Source organism: Pleurodeles waltl, chromosome 10 (assembly GCF_031143425.1).
Source record: "Pleurodeles waltl isolate 20211129_DDA chromosome 10, aPleWal1.hap1.20221129, whole genome shotgun sequence".
NCBI lineage: Eukaryota > Metazoa > Chordata > Amphibia > Caudata > Salamandridae > Pleurodeles > Pleurodeles waltl.
This window is the reverse complement of record NC_090449.1, coordinates 650,087,965-650,112,299: the sequence shown is the minus strand read 5'-3', so window position 1 is coordinate 650,112,299 and position 24,335 is coordinate 650,087,965. Positions and strand designations below refer to the sequence as shown.

At 45.8% G+C, this 24,335-nt stretch overlaps 1 protein-coding gene across 1 annotated transcript; it reads right to left on the bottom strand.

Annotated features, from left to right (window-relative positions):
- Positions 1 to 1,232: 1,232 nt before the first annotated feature.
- On the bottom strand, positions 1,233 to 12,414 carry EN2 (engrailed homeobox 2). The gene is made up of 2 exons (XM_069211137.1): positions 11,016 to 12,414; positions 1,233 to 4,479 (listed from the first exon to the last, which is right to left on the bottom strand). The coding sequence occupies exons 1-2, from the start codon at positions 11,593 to 11,595 to the stop codon at positions 4,163 to 4,165; spliced, it is 897 nt and encodes a 298-aa protein (XP_069067238.1). The 5' UTR covers positions 11,596 to 12,414; the 3' UTR covers positions 1,233 to 4,162.
- Positions 12,415 to 24,335: the final 11,921 nt, after the last annotated feature.

Genomic DNA, 24,335 nt, shown 5'->3' with positions numbered 1-24,335 from the left:
TACTTTGGATTATGAATAACCTGGAGTAAACCCTTACTTGACCTGCCTTATTTGTCACCCCACAACATCATCCTCTACCTTTCCCCCTTTTGTGCTTTTCTCTTTCTTGCTCTGAACTAAAGTCTGCTGTGGAAAAATAAGGGGTGGTCCCTAAAAATTTAGTTCCGGTGGGCCCCACCCGCAACTACTTTGTCGCAAATAAAATACCACTTATGACTTTTTCACTGGCAGAATAACTTTTTAAGTACATGTTTTTTGTTTTCAGGAGACAGAGTGGCAGGAGTGTAAAGTGAACAGTTGTGTTTTCCTGTAATAAACAGGTGCCACAAGTTTTAATCAAAAGAGGTTACTTAAAGAAGAGACGTTGACCCTTACCCGCAAAATGTCTGCCGTCTGCCTTGAGCAACACCCATTAGACGTTCAAAGGGGCGGGCACAGACTGTGCACTTCCGGCATAAAAGATCAATATTCAGCAGGTCGCATATCCACTTATAAAGGTGGCTAGCACTTGAATGGGATAAAACTGAATTGCCCTGTGTTTTGGAGTACTTATGAAGCCCATACAATCCACAATTACCCTATAAGCAGTGCTTACTTTGTGCTTGTTGTTTCCGGTGCTGAGCACCGGCACTTATTTTTGAGGGCCAGCGCTTAGTCTTCTGCCTCAAGCATATGCTGCGAGCAAAATGCACATATGGGAAAGACGGAGGAAGACAAAAACGAAGTCACAAAGGTAGAAAGCAGAAAGCTGCAGAGTGAGCCCAAGGAGCAGGGAGTGCCTGTAAATGGACTGAAGGGGCCCGAGATGGCTTTAGGGTTTTGCTGACTCAGTATTCTCTGCTCCCACATTTAAATGCAGCAGCCTAGTTTAAGGTGAGGGCTTTGGGCACCAGCACGTTTTTTATTTACAAATTAAGCACTGTCCAAAAGCAAATATGTCCTGATAGGTGTGGTCCATAAGCAAGTTGCTACATGCTTGTCATGATTTGGCCATACACTTGAATATAACCACTACAGTTTAGCTTCTGCAAAAGTGATGATTTCGTGTTATACTATTTCCCAAACAATTATTGATGCGCACGCGCACTCATAAGCACCTGTTTCTTCTGAGGCGAGACGGTAGCGTTTATAGATCTTCACAAGGTAACAGGGAGCCCACTAATAAAGAAGAAGAAAAAAACAGAAAAGCCAAGAAGGTTTTTTTTTTTTTTTTCAAAAGTTTCCATATTTTATTTAACTCTGACGTTCACAATGAGAAATGTAATTCAATTCAACAAAGTGTTTTTCCCGAATCTCACAACAAAACATTAACTTGCGCTGATGGCTCTTTCTCTAATCATGGCAACATGTAATCTGGCATGACCGCAAGCACTAATACACTCTCTGAAAGGCTGCAAGGGAGTTTCCCCCTAAGAATTCAGTTAGTGTGACGCACAACACAAATGTCACAATTGATGGCGGGATTTGTTTACCACTGCCCATCGCCTGGTACAAAAATATTTAACTGAAGTGTTAACCTGCATTTTACACACCTAAAAGAAAAACACGAAAATGACCTCCTTGTAGGAAGGCATAAGTGCTAAACGTTAGGCAACAAGGATTTCTTTAAATCGTAAAGCATTTGTAAAACTTTCGTGGTGATTCTTAAATGGCGTGTAACTGATAAATGAGTTACAAAACAAGTTGAGAGGAGGAAGGCATTTCCATCAGGTCAGTATTTGTATCCCGCCTTGACAAAGAACTATATTTGTACTCGTTGGAATGAAGTCCGTATATTGTATTTATTACAGGTAACATATATCGACTATTGGACAGGAACTTGGCTGCAAATTTTAATGTTGCATTTCCACTAGAAATAAGGTACTGCTGTGTTTTCTAAGAATAAGACATCTTAAACTGAAGGTTGATCCAGAATGATGAAAGATTTGTTTCTGTTCTTTTGTTCTGTGGGAAACTGGTAAAAAAAAAAAACCTCGGTTGTGTTACCGTTACTTTTCAAAGTATAAATTAACTTTTACAATTAATTTTATTTGGGGCCATGTTTAAACACGTGTTCCGTGTAAAGCCACCACCGGTGTATTTCTTTAATAAATCAGTTGGGCCTGTTCACATCTTTCAGCACTGTTAAGTCTGATGTTACTAATAGTTTACATCTCGTACTTTGAACGTACTGATTTTGTTTAATTCAATACAATACCTCGACCACTCGCCATTCCGATCTCCACCACGACATGTTTTATTGTTTGCAGCTTTCATGATTTCAAACAGACCAGCTAACGAGAGAATGTATACAGTTTTGATAGCACAAATAAATGTAAACAGTGACATTTATTTTTCATAAGGTTATAAATATTTGATACTGCAGTTGTAAAATGTACAAGTATATACTGAAATTGCTTTTTTGCTAAAGGCAATGTATATCCCCACTCTCCCTCCACCCCCAAGCAGCAGATGATGTGTGTACACATGTTTATATGACGGATCTATGTTAGACTTTACTGTTAAAAGTGTACAATTGCATTTACAAAGTTTACATGTGACAGTTATGGAATAAAGGGTTTTAAGGCAAAGCGACAGGTATGCTCGAAGTCACCAAAGGCTTAGTCCTAAATTATTACAAGTGCCACATCAGTCTGTGCGTGCCTGCAAACCTTGGCTACCTTTAAGATATGTTTGAAAATAGGCAACGAACGCATAGCTTCATCAAAATGTAAAAGAACTGAACAACGTTTTATTTACAGTTTATCAACTTGTCATTAATAAAAGAAAACAACATTGTATGAATCAACAACGATATAGCAAGAAATATTCATTCCTACTGTCTTTCATTTTAAATAATGCTGGGTTATTTTAATTAGACAAATATGAGAAATGGGATAGTTGCGGGTTCGACGTAGGACTGGATGCTGGTTTTATTTTATTCTTAGATGACAGGAATTTCTGGGAAGTTGGGAGTATATATATATATATATATATATATATATAAATAAATTCCCTCCAGTGACATATATACATCTGAGGCGATTAAAGGCCATTACTTTAAATGGGACATATCAGTACACGTTTTATAATAAGTGACGTGCCCAGACGTTGGGGAGGCTGGTCTGACCCTGCCTACCCTCCGAATAAACCGTGGAAGTATACACACCGGATGTACATCCCAGGGCGTTTATAACAAACACAGACGCGGATACTTTTGAAAGCATTACATTTCGAGGCAATAGATAACGAGTACAATTCGGATAGATATGCGTATGTGAGGTGCACACTTGCATACCTTTATTTGTTTTAAGAAACACCTGCATGTGCTCACCCACACAGACACTCACACAAAATCATATATACGAATGTCTTTATAAATAATACTGGTACACGTGTATACGTGTACAGAGAGCGAACTGTGCGTCGTGTTTCGGAGAGTTTGTGTATGTTTCTGCATTATTTTCCAAACTATCATGTAACCTCCTACCACAGTGGGCTTTGTCTACTTTTTAGTTGTGTGGTCTTTGTTTTTCACAATTACCAATAAGACTGAGGTGAAAATAACATCCTAGTGCAAATCTTGGTAGTGAGTGGCAACTCCGGCTAAATTCCTTCCTATCATTTTGCGTATAAATTGAATATTTCTGAGAATGGATGTCGTGGCACGGCTTGCAACAGCGTGAATGCTTCTAGCAAATGATTTATTTTAAGCGTGATATTCTTCATCATTATTTAGTAATCGTCCTGCTTTTCACCCCAATGAACACACGAAAACGATAAAAGGAAGAAAAAAAATATAAAATCTATCAGCTATTTATTCGTTTCACAGTATTGTGAAATGCAGCAATTAAATCTTTGGACTTCAGCAAGTTGTTTAATTTAGATTGTGAACACTGTTTCAACGTCCAACACCAATTACTATCGCTTAATACAAAATAAGACATTAAAAAAACTCCATAGCAGTCGGTTCTAAAACTCCCCCAAAAAATTGAAAAAAAATCAGATATTTCGGAAATTTTAAAACACTGTTTCTGTAAAGTATTTATACACATAGCATATTGCAAATTTATAATCTAGCACACAATATTTAAAACATTAATGCTGGTATTTCTTTGTACACTGGCCCTTTATTATTTTATTTATTAAATTATTGCATTGTATAACTTTTCCTTAAATCCATCTACTCGCTGTCTGACTTGCCGTCTTTCGCCGTGGTCGAGTGGTTGTACAGTCCTTGCGCCATCAGCTGCGCCGCCAGAGTGTTCTTGCTCCCGGTGGCTTTTTTGATCTTTGCTCGCTTGTTCTGAAACCAGATCTTGATCTGGGACTCGTTCAGACTGAGTTCTTGAGCCAGGCTCTGCCGCCTCTGCTCGGTCAGGTACCGGTTCGTCTGGAACTCGTTTTTCAGTCTCTGCAGCTGCTCGGCGGTGAAGGCGGTCCGGGGCCGCTTGTCCTCTTTGCTTGGGTTCTTTTTCTTTGGTTTCCGAGAGCGGGGACCTAAAAGGGTCGGAACAAAAGTTAGAAAAACTAACACGTCACGGGGATATTTGAACCATACAGATAGAACAGAATAACGGGCTGCAGTTCCTTGTTAATTACAACAAAACTGATTTCCGAGCTTAGCAACAACGACATGGACAACATAGAAAAATAATAAAGCAAAAAACAACTGTAAAAATATCATCATAATAGTAGCAGCAAACCTAATATAATGTGATGTGTGTGCTGCGTTACCAGCCGTATATATACAACCAAGTTCGCATCCTTCCACTACCATTTTTTAAATTACGTATTGCAAATAATTTGCCTTGTCCGAAATTTTAAGCAGTTGAGCGAATAATTAACTGGGGACTATGATCGCGGCTTGTAACCTATACTGGGGTTTAAGGGAGAAGATTGTAGTTGAAGGGGTTTGGGGGCAGGAAGGGGGCTGTAGATAAAGGAAGCACGGGGCTTCGGGGAGGGGAATCGGGGGAGGGAGTAAAGAGGGACTGTGGGAAGGGGGCCTGGACATGAGATGCTAGCGGTGTCTCGGGAGTCTGAAGCTGTTGAGACGTGGCTGTGGGTAAAGGGGTGTGTTGTTCTGGAGGAGGGAATCAGTGTTCAGTGGATACAAGGGTCGGGGTGTCAGCGTGCCGATGAAGTGGGTAGTGAGGATCGGGAGTGGGGAGCCGTATTTGGGCGTGGGCTTGGGGGGACGTCTGTGTTGAGTGAGGTCTGTGGGTCTATGGGCGAGAGAGGGGAGCCTGGGTGTATCTGTGGTTGGGGAGTGGGATTGGGTGAGTGGGTGTGGTGCTGTGGAAGATTTTGCGGGAGAGGGGTGTCTTTGTGGGGTGATTTCGGAGCCTGTGGGTTAAGGGTGGTGTCGGGGTACGACTAGAAGTGGGGAAGGGGTAAGGGGGTCGGAATGGAGTATGTATTCCATGGGCGAGGAGTCAAGCTGGCAGGTGAAGAAAGGGTCTGTGGGAGAGATCATCTGCTGCTGGTACAGGGGCGTGGCTCCCACTTTCGGTAAAGATTTTAGGGGTTTATTGAATACTTATTATACAGCGAGCACAACAATGAAATATGCGGTGCAATACAAGGGTTTTAGCAGGGTGTGATTTGAGGTGAAAGTCTGTGAGGTGGTTTTAGGGCTCTTCCGGATTTCGGGGATGTGTATCTGATGAGCTTGAGCTGAAGGAAGAAACGAAAGGTACAACGTTCAATGTTATCATAAGGAGGGCTCAGCTTTGGGAAGAGGGGATTCGATGCTCTTGGCATTCGGGGGCGTTCGTGGGGGGGAAGAGGGAGGACTATGGATTTTTGTCCTGACTCTTCGGGTCACTGCTTCAGCTCTGCTGTCAACGCCCCACCCTCTGCTCCTCCTCGCTCCCCGGCTCCACCTCTCTCTCGGAGCAGGAGGGAGCCAGGAGAGCTCCGGGCTTTGGAGGCCCAGGGAAGGACGCCCCCTCTCTGGGAGGGGGGGGGGGGGGGCAGTCTCTGAAAGGGAGTGTGGTGGGAGGGTGGGATAAGGCCCAAAGAGGCAGCACCAACCCCGTCCGCCGTGGCCAGGAGGGCTGCAGGTGGGGGGGCGGGGCGTCCAGGGTAGGATGCTCTCTCCCTGCGCTGGAGGGCACCACGTTGGGGAGGGGTTGCGCGGGCCCAGGGAAGGAAGACCCTTTTTCCCTTCCCCCACACACCGTCCAGGAGAGGCTGGATTAACAGGGGGGCTTGCATTTAAATCACCCATGCATTATACATAGACCACTCACGCATCCAAGTTCATTGTTCTGCGCTAACCAAATCTCGGTTTCTTTTTCTCACAATAAAAAAAAAACGAAAACCAGGAAATCCAAAAAATAATCATCGCAACACCTACAGGCCTAACTATAAATCGTTTAGCTTTTCCAACGCTGGATTTTTTAAAGACTGTTGACCCGGGAAGAAAAATTAACATTCACCTCTCAATTGACTAATTATGTGCTTATCCCGTAAAGTGTATTTTTTTAACTCGGTAATGTGGACAATGATTGGAGTACGTGGCGTAATTATAAACCAACTATTAATAATATTAGCGCTGAATTATTATTCCTTAAACACTATTTTGCTCCCTCCGTCCCTTTCCCTTTTCTCTTTCCCTTCGTCCTCCATTCCGCTCTTTTCTCCGTGCTCCTTTCGCACACCCCTCTCCTCCCTTTCTCCTCTGTCCACCTGTCTCGCGCAGTCCCCGCGTGTTTGTATCTCAGACTGCCCCCCCCCCCCCCCAAACACTCGCACACACGTGTTTTTACTATAACCTCGCGCTACTCTCGCTCGGATTGTAGAGTGTAGCATGGTCACGTGGGCGACGCTACTATCGAAGGGACGGAGGGTGGGGGGGGTTGAAGGATATCACCGTGTTTTTCTGTCACTGCTTCTTAACTCGAGCTATGCTAGCGCCACTACTGCTGGAAACCGCTGCAAGCGGAGCTATCAAGGAGCTATGCTCGAGCTTCACGAGGGCTTTTCAGACGGATACTGATTTGTGGAAAATGCACCCCTTCGTTCTGATGCAGTGCGCCGTATATACGGTGAAAGCGTCACTTGTAGTTTAACATCGCCCTTTACCCAATTGCTATCAGTAGGCTGTACCCGGCCATAAAAATAGGGGTACGCGCACAGGTCCTCAAGTCTCTGATTCTTATTTGCATATTTCTTGGGTTAGAGCGAACTGTTCCGTCTCTCCACCCAACACACACGCCTACGTTAGGGAAGACGCTCCTAATTGTTATATAATATGTAAATAATCATATATCCGCTTACAGAAACCGATGCACTTATCTATTGAGAAATACGTGTGTGCGGGTATAGCCTGCATAGCCGTGTCACACCTGCAGCGCCCCTGCTTTGCAAGCGAATTGTATATAGCCTTGAACAAAAACGTACTAAATAATTCAGCACTTCTTGCGCTCATCAGGTACGAAAATATGGAACGAGGCAAAGGCCTTAATACTGCCCTGCTATATTGCTAAAGAGCGAACAGTAAAGCTGCGTTCATTTACGTCTACATCTGTCCGCGCTTCGTCTGCTCATATATTTTCATTTTTAATTAGAGAATGAAAACATTTCTGTCTTACTATAGTAACAACCCTTCTTCAAAAAACAAGGTGACCAGGGTTGTATTTATACACCTTAACGTCCGCAATCCTAATAAGACGTATGTTAACTCGGTTCTGTTTTTATTTGTGTCAAATTCTCTGCATCTTTTACGCAGTCAGCTCGTTATCCTCACAAAAGAGCACGTCCCTAAAGAGCGCTCCCGCTACTGACTTTTACGTCACGCTCGACGTGTTGCCCTCTAAAAGCTGAGTGCTGTTTCTTTAAGGCGGGGGGATCTAAGGTTCTCCGCATAAAATAAGAGGTTGCTCGGGATGTGTATTTGATTCAAAACAAGCACTGACCCTCAGCTGATAAATACCCATATTGGCATTGTAAAGATTTTTCCCAACACGGCACTACCTAGTGCACAATCTGTCCCACAAATAAATGGAGGTATTTGGCCTTTTCTAGTATACATTTATTAATTAAATATTAACTTATAGCTGTGAGTTTGAGTGGTAGGAAAACATGAACATTAAATCGGTCGTCCTTTTCAAGATTAAACATGTTTTGTTAGTTTGACCAAACACGGTAACACAACAATTTTAAAGGCTTTTATAAACGCAATCCTTTTTCAAGGTTTTCTGTATTGTGTTTAGTATCTTCTTCCGTGAGCGGTTCTTTTTAGACAATTAAATTACTTATATATTTGAACGTAAGCTATCTCCGAGGGCAAACAAATAAAGCGCATGTTATTACTGAAGGCGACTGCGTCCATTTTCCCAAACTCAGGTAAAACGTTTGTGCGCAAAAAAAGCTATTGTGAAATGTTTTCAGGGACATGGAATAATAGAAGAAATACGGCAAGGTGGAATTTTATAAATACTTTTTTTAAGTTAATCAACAAAATGTGACAATTAAGATGGTGCCGCGCTTGGCTAACCCCTGGGGAGGCACGTTTATTTTATGCGCAAATAAATGTGCAACTTCCCCGAGGCCCCCCGTACTACGAACGCCCTAGTTTTTGTTTTCCTACGTTGTGTCACTTAGAAAAAAACAAGAACAACATATCAACATCATTTCCCTTATTGGAACGAGTATGGAAAGCGGCTTATACTAAGCAGCGCGAACATTTATAATTGTATCCCTTTCCTTGTTCGTACGAGGTAGATACGTTTATTCTCACAATTCCATTCGCGCTTTGTCGAGTTCCTACGTCCAACCTTACCTTGGGCCTTTCTGCCTGTTAAACATGCAGTTTGCGACGCTTGTCTTATTTTTGTGTCAAGGAGCTGGCAGCTATCTCTGTCTGCACCGCCGTGTTTCGGGGCCGTGCACGCTTGGCTGAGAGTGGCTGCCGGACAGGAGGGGGCGCGAACCCCCTCAGCTGGATAACGGTGGCACGGAGAGTTGTGGCGGAGAGAGTACCTTGCAGCTGGCTCCGGGGAGTGTGGTGGCAGGAAGGGACAGTGGGCGCATTGCATAATGTTGAGGATAGTGATTGGTATTGCACATAGGCGGTGGTATGAAGGGAAATGTGTTCCTTCGTGGTGTCTGATCGTGGTTGCTCCTGGGAGTTATCTTGTTTTGTTCCACTGCAAGGGGTTGTGTTGGGGGGGTCGTGTGTTTAGGTGAAGATGATTGTAGTGAATGGAGGTTGATGGTGGCAGTCCTCTTTTGGTTGATTGGCGCTGGGAGCAGAGAGGGAGATGCAATCTTGTGGTGCTGATAGGGTGATGTGGATTCCAGTTCTAGTTGATGATGGCGCCCTGAATTTTGGTGGATGATGTGGCTAGGTTGGTAATAAAAAAGGACCTTGGATTAGTCTGCTTTAGATGATGTTGGGTGACGGTAGGCAGAGTTGCGGTGGAGAGAAGGTGCCACGTTACAGGGTCTGATGAAAGACTGCAATGGAAAGAGGGAGCCCGGGTGTGTGTCAGCTGCTTGAGAGACAAGTGCCGCGTGGTGGGGGTGATAGAGAGAGGAATTCCCTGTGCTGGTAGTAGTGGCAGGTGCTGGAGAAGGAAGGGGGTTCTCAGCTTTTGGTTGAATTTAGCTGACGGAATACACCAGGAAATAAGATGTGGTTTGGTGGCGAGTGGTGGGTCGCACTTGTATTGGGAAATAAAATGAATGATGTGGGTGGTTGTGAACAGCGGAGGTGTGAGGAAAATGTTGCCTGGGAGAAGAGTTGATAAGCCGGGCAGGATGCCTTGTTACCTCCTGTTCGTGGGCACAGCATGGAGGTGGGGAGTCGGGGTGGTAGGTTGCTCCTTTTTTACTACCGGGGTAGAGTGAAATGATGGATTGTTGCTCTGGAAAAGTGGTGGGAGGGAAACCACAGTAGGCTCCCATGTGTTGATTGGTAGCGTCTAGAATTGTGGAAGTGGAGGGGAACGCAGAATAGGCGAGGGTACAACAGTCCTGGTTGATGTTTGTGAGGAATACGAAGTATGAGTAGAGCGCAGTCTGATAATCAAGGCAGGTCCCAGCAGTTTACTCTGTGTTATTTATCAATAACTAGTAGCGAGCAACGAGAGTGGTAACAGCAAGTATGTTGATTTAAAGGGCTAAGCTTGGAAATAATGTGGTTAGTTTCCTCCATGAGTAGACTGCTGTTATGTGTGCAGATATAGTTGTGAGTTCTAAGTGTGGACTGGTAGTGGCAGAGATAGGGAGAGATTATAGTGAGGTGACTGCCTTTGCGTTTGTTTCATGTGACTAGGAAATATTGCTGTTCCCCTCTGCTAAATGTCAACGATTGGTAGTGAATTGTGATGGCAAGACCCTGTGTTGCTTGACAGTAGTCAACAGTGGAAGATTTTGTGGACGGCTCCCGTGTTTGATAATAGTGGTTTGTGGTGGGAAGAAACAGTGGTTGAGATAATAAGCAAGTCGCGGTGTGTTCTCTTCTGTTTAGTGACAGTTGTGCAAGTGTTTAATCCTTTGCTTGATGGTGTATTTAGCAGTGGAGTTCACACTGTTTATCTGGTATAGTTAGCGCTGGACTCCCCGTTGTCAGAATTGAGCAATGTACTCCCCTGTCAGATGATAGTTGTGGGTAGAAAGGATGGCGGTGGGATTATCTTCAGTTGTTGAAATTTGATTCTTCTCTGTTGATTGGTAGTGGGCAAAAGATAGTGATGGCTTTCCTCTTTTGTGTGTCTACGGTTGGGAATGGGTTGCTCTGTGTTGGTTGGCAATGGGTTCCCCTCTGTTAATTAATTGGCTTTGGGAAATCCCCTCTGATGAGTGACTAGCATCGGTTGGCAGTAGTTGGCTTCCCTGTGTTATTTGGGATTGGCTGGCAGTGGGCTCAAATAGCTGGTTGATGATAGCTATAAGATTCACCACTGCCTCTGCTGGATTATTGACTCGGTTTTGCAATGGATTGCCTCTGTTAATTGCTAGAGGCAGATTGCTTGCACTGGAATGTGAGCGCGCTATCTGGCTGCGAGAAGTGCGGCGCTTACCTGAAGAAGGCCTGTCCGAGTATCGCGTGCAGTACACCCAGGCTGGCCAGAGCATCGGCTGTTTGCTGCTGGCATTCGAGCTGGCTTGGGAACTGTCAGAGTCCGAGCTCAAGGACTGATCTCTGCCGAAGCTTCGCGATTTCAAGTCTCCGCCTTCCTCCACCTCCTCCTCCTCCGGGTGCACCGCTCCTTCTCCCTTCCTGCCCCCTCCGCGGAGAGTCTTGGAACCCCCTTCTTGCACCAACTGCTCCCCACGCAGTGTCCCCGTGGATACCTGGGAGGGAAGCAGACTCTCCCTGCCCACCCCAGCGAGGGGGGATTCCCCTTCCTTCCTCCGCCGCTGCCCGAACTCGGGCCGCAGGATGTTGTCAATGAAGAAGTTGGTGATGCGGTGCTGGATAGCGGGCGCCGGCAGGGCTGGGGCGGGGGCCCGGTGGGACTCCTCGCTGGACTCCTCCGCTTCCTCCAGAGGTTGCTGCTCCCTGACAGTTTCCTCCATGCTGGAGATCGCGATCCCAGCAGTGCCGAGTCCAGCCCCGGCTTCTCTCCTGCTAAAGCCCGGCTCCGCTAAGCTGCACATTCGGGCTCTTGAGATCCCGCTTATCGAAACATTCGAAGTGCCCGGGCTCTGCTCAGTGGCACTTTCGGACTCGTCAATTCTGTACTGGGCGAACAGACGAAACCCGCTCTGTGGAACATTCGGGCTGCGTTCAGAGGCACATCCGAACTTTGTTCCGCGAATATTCGGAATTCGACCTTGTGAACATTCGGGCTGCGCTTAGAGGCACATCCAGGCTCCTCGGTACGGCGAACATTCAGGCTCCTCGGAGGCACGTGAGGGCTCCGGAGAACCCAGGCACATTCGGTCTCTCAAAAACAGATTTGGGGTCCGTTCAGCGGCACTTTCGGGCTCAGACCCTTGGGGGGAGGTCTGTTACACTCCGCGGATTCCACGCACAATCTGGGCTCTGCGAATTTACGCACAGTAACGTCCGGTTCTGTGAAGTTATATGGAGACTCGTACAGCTCTCCCTGTAGACTGCAGCCTGGAGAAGCAGAGGCTTCTGTTGCTCTGAGAGGTGCCAGCGTGCAGCGCCGTCTCCCGGATTCCTGCCAAGGTGTCCGGGTGTCCGGCTCAGCCGCTACGCCTCTGGACGGTCCGCAGACATGCGTGCGCTAGAAGCGGATACTTGGGGCTCCAGCAGCCGAGCGTCGCCCTCCCCCTTCTCTGCTCCAAGGGCTGCCGCAGAACAGTCGCGCGCATCGCCGGGAAGCGCTCACTGGATCCTGAATACTTTCACTCTGCATTTTTGTTCTTATTTTTAATGGAGCTCCTCAAGTGACGTCCCAAGCCCTGTTTCCTAGACACGTGCCTCCAGCCAGTAGCAGCGCTGCTCGCGCGTCACGTGACTCCGGGGAAGATAGTAAGTGACAGCGGCGGACGACAGCCCCCGCCTTCCGCTCTTCACCCTCCTCTTCCTTCTCCTTAAAGCTAAAGCGCTCCTTTCCCCCGTTATCTCCAAAAAATGCAGAAATTGCAGTTTTGAACGAGATAGAAACATCACCTCTTGCTTCAGTGAGCTCCACAGCGTTACGTCTTTGTCCGGCTGAATATATATGTCTTTGCATATACAGATAGATGTGTAAGCGTTGTTTGCCACGGGTGAATCCCGCATGGCCCTCAAATGCATGCATAATATAAAATCTGATCGCGGAACAAAGGTTTGTTTAGGGGGGGTCGAAGCTGAGTTCTTGGTTTATTTTCTACAAAACTCAGCAGGAAAAGGACCAATTGCAAATAAACTATTTTCCAAATAATAGCTAATTTTATTGATAAGTGCTCATTTGGTGGGGTGGAAGAGAAGGGAATGTGTCTTTGGGGAGGAGACATAGGGTGGCGTAAGATAATGAAACATCCGCGATTCATCTCCGGCAAAATGGGGGTAACTCAATGACCCTCGAGTGGGTATGAAAAAAACACTTAGTTCCACATTTCGAGCTGCATAGCATCGACGTTTTGAAAACTGTCCCCTCAAAGGGAAATATGTTCTCCTCACCCGCTCCTCCATTTTAAATCAACCATGAGAAACATATATAACTATAGCCGGCATTTATTTTTTGGAAACACTTTTTTTGTAGTTTCTACAGTGTATCAATAGTCGAAATAAGGTATTCATGCAGCATCAACTTTTGAAAAACTACCTATCACCAAATGGAAAATATTGTGGATTACGACACAGACCCACCTCACCGTGCATACTTTCCCATCCTTGAATTGTGTGAAAGTCGTGAAGAGGTCAACGGAGGTAAAATATGGTTCGTGTTGCTTTAAAAATGAAAAAAAGAAATGCGAGGTGCAAAGAAACGTTTGTGACTTTGGTGCACATGATCGACACAGCGCCAAAGACCAAAGAAACAAGAGAATGTACGATTATCCAGAACAATACTGGAGCAGCTAAGGGGAGAACAGGAAAGGGCGACCGGGCGCTACTCCTGTCTCTGCCTGGATTCTTTAAACTTCCCCAGAGATCGGCCGCGTCTTCAGCCGCAGACCGCGATCGCTCGTCAATCCCAGCACAGACTCTGCCTGGAGAGTTCCCCTGCCAGTGAGATGTCGCCGTCAGTCCCTGGGTCTCCGCTGTGTGTGAACCCCCTGGTTCCCTGGCTCCGCCCGGCCGCTGCAGTGGAGAGCCCCGTGCATGCCCCGTGAGCAGGGTACGAGAAGTGGAGTTAGCCCGCCTGCCGATATCCTGTGGGGAGAGGGGAGCCTTCCTCGGGTGTTCCAGGGCCCTCCAGCCTGAGCACGGTGTGTGCTTACTCCGGCAGACTTCTGCACAGCGTATAGCTCGAATTCTTCGCAGCCTCCCAGCCTTCGGGACCCTGCAGCTATCCACACCACCCCATAAAACCTTATTCCCATACCCTTACGCTAATAACATATGGATGCTGTACATAGCCTTATAAATACCGGTGCTCTCCGTAGTCACCACGTGGACACTATGCACCAGTGTTCCTATACACTCACTTTAAAGATTCATGGATTCCATACAAAGCCTCACGAATCCTCCAATTTTCTGCAGAAAGCACGTGGACCCTACAGAAAACACAGCTTTCCTATTCTTCCGTCTTCGGTCTGATTCATTATTGAGTCTGTGTATCGACTTCGGAGCCGGGCAGTCTTCCTCGGAGAGAAAGAGAACCCAAGGTAAACACAACCTTCTTATTCCTGAACTCTCCCGGTGGCACCTCCTGGATTCTGTCCATTGCCTTAAAGATCAAAGAGTCGTCCTCAGAGAGCCCCTGACTCTATACAAACAGTGCTCTCATATTCCCCACCTTCTGTTACCGTATGGGTTCTCTACACAACTCGATTAAACCTATAGTCCTCCCCAGAGAGTCGGTGGATGCTAAATAAAACTATCCCTTTTAGTCCTGCACCCTCGCTCTGATCCCCTATGGATTCTGTACATCACTTTCTGAATCCTACAGTCTTGGTCGGACAGCACGTGGGTTCTACATACACATAACCTTTTTATTCCTGCGCCCTTGCCTAAGACACCCTATGGATTACATACATCGCTTTCTGACTTCTACAGTCTTGCTCGGGTAGCACATGGGTTCTACATAAACACACCCTTTTTTATTACTGCACCCTCGCTCTGATTCCAAATGGATTCCATAAATCGTCGTCAGATAGAACGAGAAGCCTATATAGACATCGCCGTCTGAATCCCGCGCCTTCCATTTGATAGATTATGGATTCTATACCTAACATTCTGATCCCACCACTTTCCACAGCTAGCACTCGGATTGCATAAATACGTACGCTTCAGATTCCTGGGTCCTACCTCTCGCACGGTATGGAGTCTGTATATAGCCGTGTGATCCCTGCTGTCTATTTCTTGAATATATCGTGGATCATATATAAAGTAACTTCTGATCTTTGCAAGCTTCCTCTGATACCTTACACGTTCTACTCACCTTTCTGAATCCCGCAGTCTTCCGCAGACAGTACCATAATCTATATAAACATGCCTGATCAACCCACTTATAGTGTATGGATTCTGTACGTGGCCTTTTGAGCACTCCAACCTCTCCAATCAAAAAGCTCTTGGTTCTTTTAGAAACATTGATTCCTCAACCCTACCATGTATAGTGTATAGATTGCATAAATCGCCGTCTTAATTTAGCAATCTTCCTTATATAGTACGTTTATACAATATAAACGCGGATTTATGATTCGTCCATAGACCGCCTTGCGCGTGAAACATGTAGACTTATGTACGAGGCGTAGACACCCCACCTTTCCCGCATTGAGCGTGTGTAATTTTTGAATGCCCAAAATATGTCCAAGAGATGTGTGGAGTCATACATAGCCTGCTCTCACACCACATCGTGTGTGAATCAAAACGCCTTCCATCACTCTGTGCCAAACTCCACAACAGAAAGGGCAAACCCTGACGTCTCTGCCAGACTGAACAGTTCACCCGTCCAACAAATATGATCCACATCGCGAAACTTTCGTGCAGCGTAGAATCAAATCACAAATAGAACATGCGCGTATGAAAAGGGGGACAGCAAGCTTTCGTCAGATATGAGGCAGCATCCGTCCACCACAAAGTGTGTGCAGCTTTTTCCACACACCGTCGCATGAAACTGCCCTCCGCATAGAGTGCGACACGCAGCCTTCCATCAGGTAGTGCCTTAAACATGCATCCCTCTGATAGTCTGTGAACTTTGAAGGCTTTCACCACAAAGAATGCGAACCACGGAGTAACCCGAAAGAGAGCGAGCGAGCTCCGATTGATACTAACATGCATCTGCTACATAATGAGCGAGGGATGCTTCTTTACCAAAACACTGTGTGCGTCACACATCCTTCCACCCCTTGTGCATGAGCTCATTGATCCTACCTACACCAAGTGTATGCACCATGCAACCTACCACCTCATAGGGTGTGAGCCACACTTTTTACCAACACATAGTGTGTGCTTCATGCAACCCACCACCCCACAGGGAGTGAAGCATGTTTCTTACAAACACAATGTGTGCGGTAAATAACCTCTCAACCCACATGATGTAAAGCACGAGTCCACATAGGGGCTTATTTATGAGTTTTGCTGGGCTGCGTCACAGTGAAAGGGTAGAAATGCACCGTATTTATTGCAACACAGCACATTCCTGTCGTTTCCCCAGCGCTGGTGTACCATGGAGCAAGGATGCCTGCACTGCATGCAGCATTGTTTTTGTGCAGAAAGGACGTCTTCCTGCGCAAAACCATCCTGACAGTCATATTCCTCTTTCTATGTGTGCTGCAGAATGCAGCACACATAGAAAGAGGGAGTAATGAGGAGAAAAAATAAATATCTCTTCGTCACTCCTCCCCTCAGAAGGAGTATCTTTCTGGCACATTCTCAGGTCTACCACTTCTGGTAAATCTGGGAATGTATCAAAAACCACTGGAGTTGCATGCAACACCCATGCAAAGCCCATGGAATGCCTTCCCAGGGCAAAATAAGGCAATTCAGCGATTTGCGCTGTTTTGCTTTACCCCAGATTCATGGAGCCAATTACTCCATGCGAAGTGGCCTTGTGTGGCTTTATAAATCTCTATTTGAAGTTATGTTGCGTTTGCACCATGTTGCGTGACGCAATCGCAATGCACTGGGGCTCATAAACATGTCCCATAGTGTGTGCTTCATGCAACCCACCACCCCACTGGGTATGAAACATGATTCTTATCAACGCAATGTGTGTGCACCGCGCAATGCCCAAGGAACACCTTCCCAGGGCAGAGAAAGGCAATGCAGCAGTTTGTGCTTTGTTGCTTTGCTCCAGATTTATGGAGCCATTCAAGTCCACGCAAAATGGCCTTGCATGGCTTCATGAATCTCTATTTTAAGTTGTGTCACGCTTGCATCACATTGTGTGCAAGCACAATGCAACAGGGGCACATAAACAAGTCCCATAGTGTGTGCTTCATGCATAGTGTGTGCTTCATGCAACCCACCACCCCACACCCACCACCCACACCCACCACCCTACAAGGTGTGAAAACAATTCTTACGAACACAATGTGTGTGCAGTATGCAACTGACCACCCCACAGAATGTGAAGGTTGATTCTTTTCAACATACATAGGGGCTCATTTACAAGCCCCTTGAGCCTCCGTAACATCATTTTTTCTGATGCTACAGTGGTGCAGAACCCTACCCCACACTTTATTTACAAACTGACACAATGGTACTATTGCGCTGGTTTTTAAAACCATGTGCCACGTTATGCCTGTGCCACTGCGTCATTCTAGTGTCATTTTTTAACACCTGCCCAGGGCACGCATTAAACTGACGCTGTGCTTTGTTCATTGGGCCTCCCTGCGCTTTGCTGGACTAGCGTCAAAATGTTTGATGTTAGTCCAGCAAAGTGCCACAACTACATCAGAAATTCTGATGCAGATATGCTAACGAGTGCCATTGTGCGCTGTGCTGTAAATACAGTGCTACCATGGTGTCGTTACGGGGGAGCAGGGCAAACCAAGAAAACTTGTGCATTGTGAGCTATGCGCCAGTTTGTAGTAAATGAGGAACCTAGTTTGCATATTGCAACCTACCACCTCATAGGGAATGAAGCATGAATCTTACCAAAACTTAGTATGGGTAGTGTGTGATTTCATGGAATAACAATTACATGGAATACCATTACAAAGAAACCATTTTGCCTAAACAGTTTATTGGAAATTTTCAGAATTATTGGCATTTACCATTTCATAGAAAATAATAGAATGTCTTTTTGTTCAAATTCGGCATCTGCATGCTTATTTATTAAGGTGTAAATACAATGGTTGCAGGTCTTACTTTCAGAAAACCTTTTGTCAGAGGTATTTATTTTAGTGTTTTACTTCAGGGATATTATTTCAGATTTGTATCTTTTGCATTGTCAAATATTCAGTTTAGATGCTTTTAATTCGCTGACCTCTCAATCCCTCACCACAACTAAACTACATCCATTCCTGAACTCTAAAAGCCCTTTTTACCCCTAAACTCCCCCCATCCCACAAAGCTAAAAAAACCCTCACTATGTCTAAACTGCACCTATCCCTGAACCCTAAAAGCCCTTTCTATCCCAACATTCCACCCATCCCTGAACTGTAAAACATTTTACCATCCCTAAATTCCTCCCATTCCTGAACCCCAAAACAGCTTTTTACACATAAATCCCACACATCTCTGACCCCTTAAAACCCTCACGACACACACACTCCACTCATTCCTAAATACTAAAAACCCTCAGCCCCTTTAAACAACACCCATCCGTGACCCCCAAAAACCCTCAGCAACCCCTAAACTCCACCAATTCTTCAACCCTACAACCTCCTTTCTACCTATGAAGTGCACCTATCCCTAAACCATTAAAACCCCTCACCACCCTAAACTCCACCCTACTCTGAATCCTAAAAAATATGAATCACCCCTATCCTCCACCCATTACTGAACCCTAAAACCCCTTGACACCCCTACACTTCACCCATCCCTGATCTCTAAAAACACCTCGCATCCCCTAAGCTCCACGCATCCATGAACCCTAAAAAATCCTCACCTCCCCAAAAGTCCACCCATTCATGATACTTAAAAACCCCTCACCACCCCTAAACTCCACACATCTATGAACCCTCAAACAATTTTCTGTGCCTGAACTCCACCTATTCATGACCCCTGAAAATCCCTCAATGCCCCAGAACATTAGCCATCCATGAAGCCCCAAAAAAATCTCACTAGTCCTAAACTCTACCCAAGTTTAATTTGATTTAGGATTTTTATTCACAATGGTCTTTCCTTTAAAATGTTTCAATTAATTTTCTGTTTATTTGTATTTCCTTAAAATTGCCTTTCCATAAAATAGATTTTTCCATGATAATGTTTCCTCCAATGTGGTTTCTCAGTTTTCGTTTTTCCATTAATTCACATACATCACATAGTGTGTGCTTCATGCAACCTACCCCGCCATAGGCTGTGAGCTATGCTTTTTATCAACATATACAGTATGCAGCATGAAACCGACTTCTAAATAGGATGTGTGACATGCATTCCTACCAATATATAGTGTATTGACCATGCACCCTTCCACCTCATAGTGTCAGCAATGCTTCCTATCTACCCACATTGTGTGCAGCATGCTACATACCACACCTCGGTGTGTGAACCATGCTTCCTATCCACACAGTGTGTACCATGTGATTTTCCACTCCAAAGTATGTGATCCTTTCTTCATACCAGCACAGTGCGTGTGTAATGCAGCCTTCCACCTCAAAGTGTCTGAGCCTTGCTTGCTATGTACACAAAGTGTATGCCTCATGCAACCTTCCAAAACAAACTGTGTGAACCACACTTCCTACCAACCCACAGTGTGTGCATCACATGGCCTTTAAACCCTAGGTGTGTGAGACACACTACCAAGACATACTGAGTGCATCACACAATCTTCTACTCCAAAGTGTGCGAGCCGCATTTCCTAACAACACAGAGTGCATCAGCCATGCTTCCTACAAACTCATATTATGTGAAGCATGCTTCCTGCTACCCCAAACTGTGTGAGCCCTGCTTCCTATTTACACATAGTTTGTTCATCTTGCAATATTTTTCCCCGGAGTGAGTAAAAAATACTTCCTACCAGCACAGTGTGTGTTGTGCGACATTCCTCTCAAAGTTTGATCCTTGCTGCCTACCAACACAAAGTGTATGCATCATGCAATCTTCCAACCCAAGTTTTGTGAACCATGCTTCCTACCAACACAATGTGTTCATCATTTAAGCCTCCACCACAAAATATGTGATCCACATTTCCTACCAACACAATGTGTGTGCGTCATGGAACTTTGCACTGCATATGGTGTGGATCATCAGCTTCCATGAGGTGGTTTGTAAACATTGGAGCCTCCCATAACATTGGGATAATCACTTGCCAGCTCTTGCACCCAGCACTCAACCACACAGGGTGAATCATATAGCCTTCAAGTAGACCAGTGATACTCAAAGTACAACCTGAGGCCTCATGCATCCACCATAACCTTTACATACGTCCCTCCTGGTCGACAACAAAACTGAGCTGCTTTTTACGCAACTCAGCACTAACAAAAAGATGGTAAAAAAACAGGCAAGCATTTATTTAAAGGTTAGTTGCAGTTAAATAAAGGAAGTGACTAGGTTGTCTTGTAGTGCTTACATTTAGGAATACCTGTATTTTTAAAGAAATCTTGCAGCAAAAGTGTAAATATATGATAAAATCTCTTCAAAGTACAAAACGTGTATTTCATTAATATGCAGAACCATTTCACCTTAGTACATCAAATCATATCAGTGCTTTGAGAAGTTTTTTTAAACGGGGTAATTTTCAAACTTGACTTTAGAAAAATGTATTCTCCCCCCCCAACCCGACAACAATGCCAATAGTGAGCAAAGAAGCAGGCTGTTTGTTATGGGCACCCTTTGGGTGGCCAGGGTTACTCTCATACACGAACATCATAATAGTTTATTAAATATAACACAGGAGAAGGCTTTGTACAGCCCATATTCTGAAGTCATTTATGTTGAGGTCCTCTTTGTGTGATAATAAAAAAACAGGGGAAAGTTAAATAAAACAATTGCTTAGGATCACGTAATTTGGTCATGGGGGAAATTGGAATTAATCCCAGATTTTCTAGTTTCATGTTGTGCAATTCAGCCACTAGATGTATATGCTTGGTCCTCCTTACACCCATTTTACCCGAAACCCACCCCTCACTGAAACCGCCCCTCCCCCAGCTCCGTCTACCACCCTGCTGGCATCAATGCAGCCATCAGTCACATCACAGACCAATATTTTTGGCCCCTGGGAAAATGTTTGCGAGTACCCATGAGGTGTGAATCGAACACTACATAGTGTGTGCAAATATACGGTGTCTATGATGACAACCTCCCATCAGAAGCTGTGGGTCATGATTCCCCCACTAGATAGCTGTGAAAGAGGCAGCCTCCTACCAATCGGCGTGCGGGGCCTTCAGGCATACATTGTATTTGCTTTACAGCTTCAATCATACAGTCTTCCGCCATTTAGCATGAGAACCAGAGAGTATTCCACCAGTATGCGATGCGCGCGCCAAATATCTATGTTGCATTAGTCTTCAGACTTCCTCAGACGGGTGTAAGCTGGAAAGCAACCTTCTTTCTCGCAGTGTCTGTAAACGCTCCACGCTCATTTTTAGGTACAAACTTGACTCCCTTCCTTCCTCGTGTGGTATCTGTCGTCCCTAAATATAAGACATAAAAGATACTAAAATGCAAAAAAAAAAAAAAAAAACTACAACAATTAGGCAGGGGCGAACATGCCATGTAGAAAGTCGCCTTTGTGTTTGCAGCCAGCCCGCAGGCTGGCCCTAAATAGAGCCCGAGTTCCTGAAATATTTTCTTAGGTTGGCTCAAGCACCTCGAAGTTCTACTCGGATTTTTTTCCGGTGAACTGCAGCGAGTAATGCGTGTGTAGGCACGCTTTCACCAGCCACACGTTTCAGTCTCTGACATATTCTTCGCCTGCACAGAGCCCGCGCCTGTCAGCTGTCCCCTAGGCCCCGTGTCGCTCTTGTATTCATTCCCTCCTGCACAGGTATACCTTCACACGCCGCTACACAGTACTACACAACACTACATTACACAAACACACACCTCGCACACTCACACTCACATACACACAAGCAAATTAATTCTCCTTCTGTCTCTCTCTCTCTCGTCAATAATACACATGCTGTCTGTCTCTAGCGTGAGTGGCGCACACACTACCCTTACACCCTCTCACACACTATCTCCCAGCCATGTACACCCTCTCAGGCGTGGCTATGTTCTGTATTACATACACGCACCCAACCACACACACGTGCTGTCTCTGGCGAATGTTCCCAAACACCACCCAAATTTTCTAAATAAGACACTTCCACACAACAGTTCACGGGCTCGCCCAAAACACGGCACACAAGCACATCACTGCCAGCTAGTACGTACACCCTCGATCACCCGAGCACACCTAGACCACACATACTACAAATCACCCACTGTCTCTCAGACATAGACACACGCACGCACGCATATATTTGCTCGCCTTTCACGCAGGCATTTCATCACATGTAATTATAGAACCACTAAAACACTCGGATACATATCTATATGCAAGCAAGCACTAAGTTTCTCACACATGCCCCTCTTTCTACCGTGCACCGAAAGACACGCACGCTCCCCCGACACACAAGCACCAGTGCGGTGTTTTTCGTTCTGTATCTTTCTCGCTCACTCACTCAGCCAAACACACGCACCACACATCACAAGTACTCAGGTTTCACCTGCCATGCACAAGTCGAGACGAGAGCCACTTTCACACAAATCCCCTCAGACACACGCGCGTTCTTGAAAGCTCTCTGTCTCACAAAGACCTCACTTGTCAAGTAAAACGCAGTATTCCCCCGCACACTCCAGCTCTCTCTCACCCCAGCTCTCTCTCGCATGCTCGTGTGTGTGTTGCAGTTACGCATTAAAACAAGTTGTGATTTATCACCAGGAAGGCAACTGCTGGCCTGGCTCGGATCTGTAGGCGTGGAGCCGAGGCCTGGGAAGCGAGTCTTCGCCGGGATAGCCCGGACACCTGATTTAGAAGCAGCTTTGTGTGTCTCTCCTGCGCGGATGGGGCTCAGCGCTTCCCTGGGTGCGACACCTCACACTGGGAATGCGGCATGGGGCTCCGTGAAAGGAGTGCTTTTATTTTCAGCGAGATGAGGAAAGACACCGGCCTGGGTTAACCCTGAGGGGACAAGGCACCGCGCCGGAGCGAGAATGCACACACCCCATGAACACACACAGGCTGCAACCCATGCACAGATGAGGATGTTATATTTGCCTTAGCCCCGGTAATTAGGGCTACCCTTCGTCCTGACAGCTGGAGTAATAGAAGCCGCCTCCAGAAGAGGGCAGACGAAGGAGCTCGTATCTCAGGGCTGACTGGAGAGACATATTTTTGATCTTCTGGATAGTGGAATATCTTAACCAAACCCGTCGCGAGAGGGAGACACGTCGAGCCCAGGAGACGACGGCGCCATCCTTTTCCACGCGAGGAAGTCCACGCCGCGGCACCTCCCTCTCCCCTCCCCCATCCCATGCTCACACGTCGCGAAAGTGTGTAAAATGTTTTTGATGCACACCTTTGACCTTATGGATTGGTTTACTCCCGTGTGTGCGTGTGATTATTTAAATACGTGCTTTACATTGTAAGGTATTACAATTCTCTGTATATTTTATAATATCCGACAGGGGGTGAAATGTAGATGAGAGTGATACTGGTTGTATGAAGAAATGGGTGTAGAAGTGTCTTCAATGCCCACACTGAAAAGGACAACATATACACGTTTTTCGTTGTATTTATAACATTAACGAAGCGCAAATTGTGTGATCCTAGGCGATCCACCTTTGCTCCCCCGGTATGTCAGACTTCTTATCTGTCAAACATCAAGAACTTCTAGAAATAAAAATACCGCAACTAAACACTACAATGAAAATCTCAGAATGTTCATTTATGTGTGCCTACTCTGGGGGCGCAGTCGAGTAATCTCCGCTAGTTGAAGTTAGGGTTTATTTTGTAAACATCTCCACGGAGGTTAATTTCTTGACATTTCCACGTGAAGAGTGATTAGTCGGACTCCAAAGAAGGATGTTCTAATTGCTGCAGCGGTTCTCTGTCTTTAGGTGGGGGCCGCATCGTGCTCTTCACAATTAGACCGTTTTAGCGCCTATTTCTGCTCCTACAGCGCATTCACATGTATCACGTAGGCAAATATCCCGTGGTTGAATGACTAGACCCACTCAACTTTCCCCAGTTTGGAAAGGAACAGCCGCGAGAACTGTCCACAAAAGGCGAAAAGCGCAAAGAAACACAAGTCCGAAAACAACGTAGCGGTGCCGGCTAAGAGGCGCAAATTCGGAGCCGTAAACAAGGCATGCGCCTACAATATACCCCCCAGAGCGCTGCTTGGCTTAGAGGGGTTATGTCGATGTGTCTACGCTCGACTACACCTGAATCTGTGTGTGCGCGTATGAGAAGATGGTCGCCGCGCGCGCGAGCACATTCTACATATGTGTCAATAGAATGATTTAGTTCGTGCTGGGTGTGCGTACTAATGTGTGTACTGCACGTATGTCATACACGTGTATACCGTTCATCATGGGAACGAATAGAGTTTGTGGTGTGAGTGTGTCAGTACATTTTGTGTTTGTGCCTTAGTGTGCACGACATAAGTATGTGTAGTGGGCG

Coding starts and splice junctions, on each gene's coding strand:
- EN2 (XM_069211137.1), bottom strand. CDS start 11,595: ATGTGCAGCTTAGCGGAGCCGGGCTTTAGCAGGAGAGAAGCCGGGGCT. Junction 4,480..11,015: donor CTCGGACAGGCCTTCTTCAG/GTAAGCGCCGCA, acceptor CGACCCTTTTAG/GTCCCCGCTCTCGGAAACCA.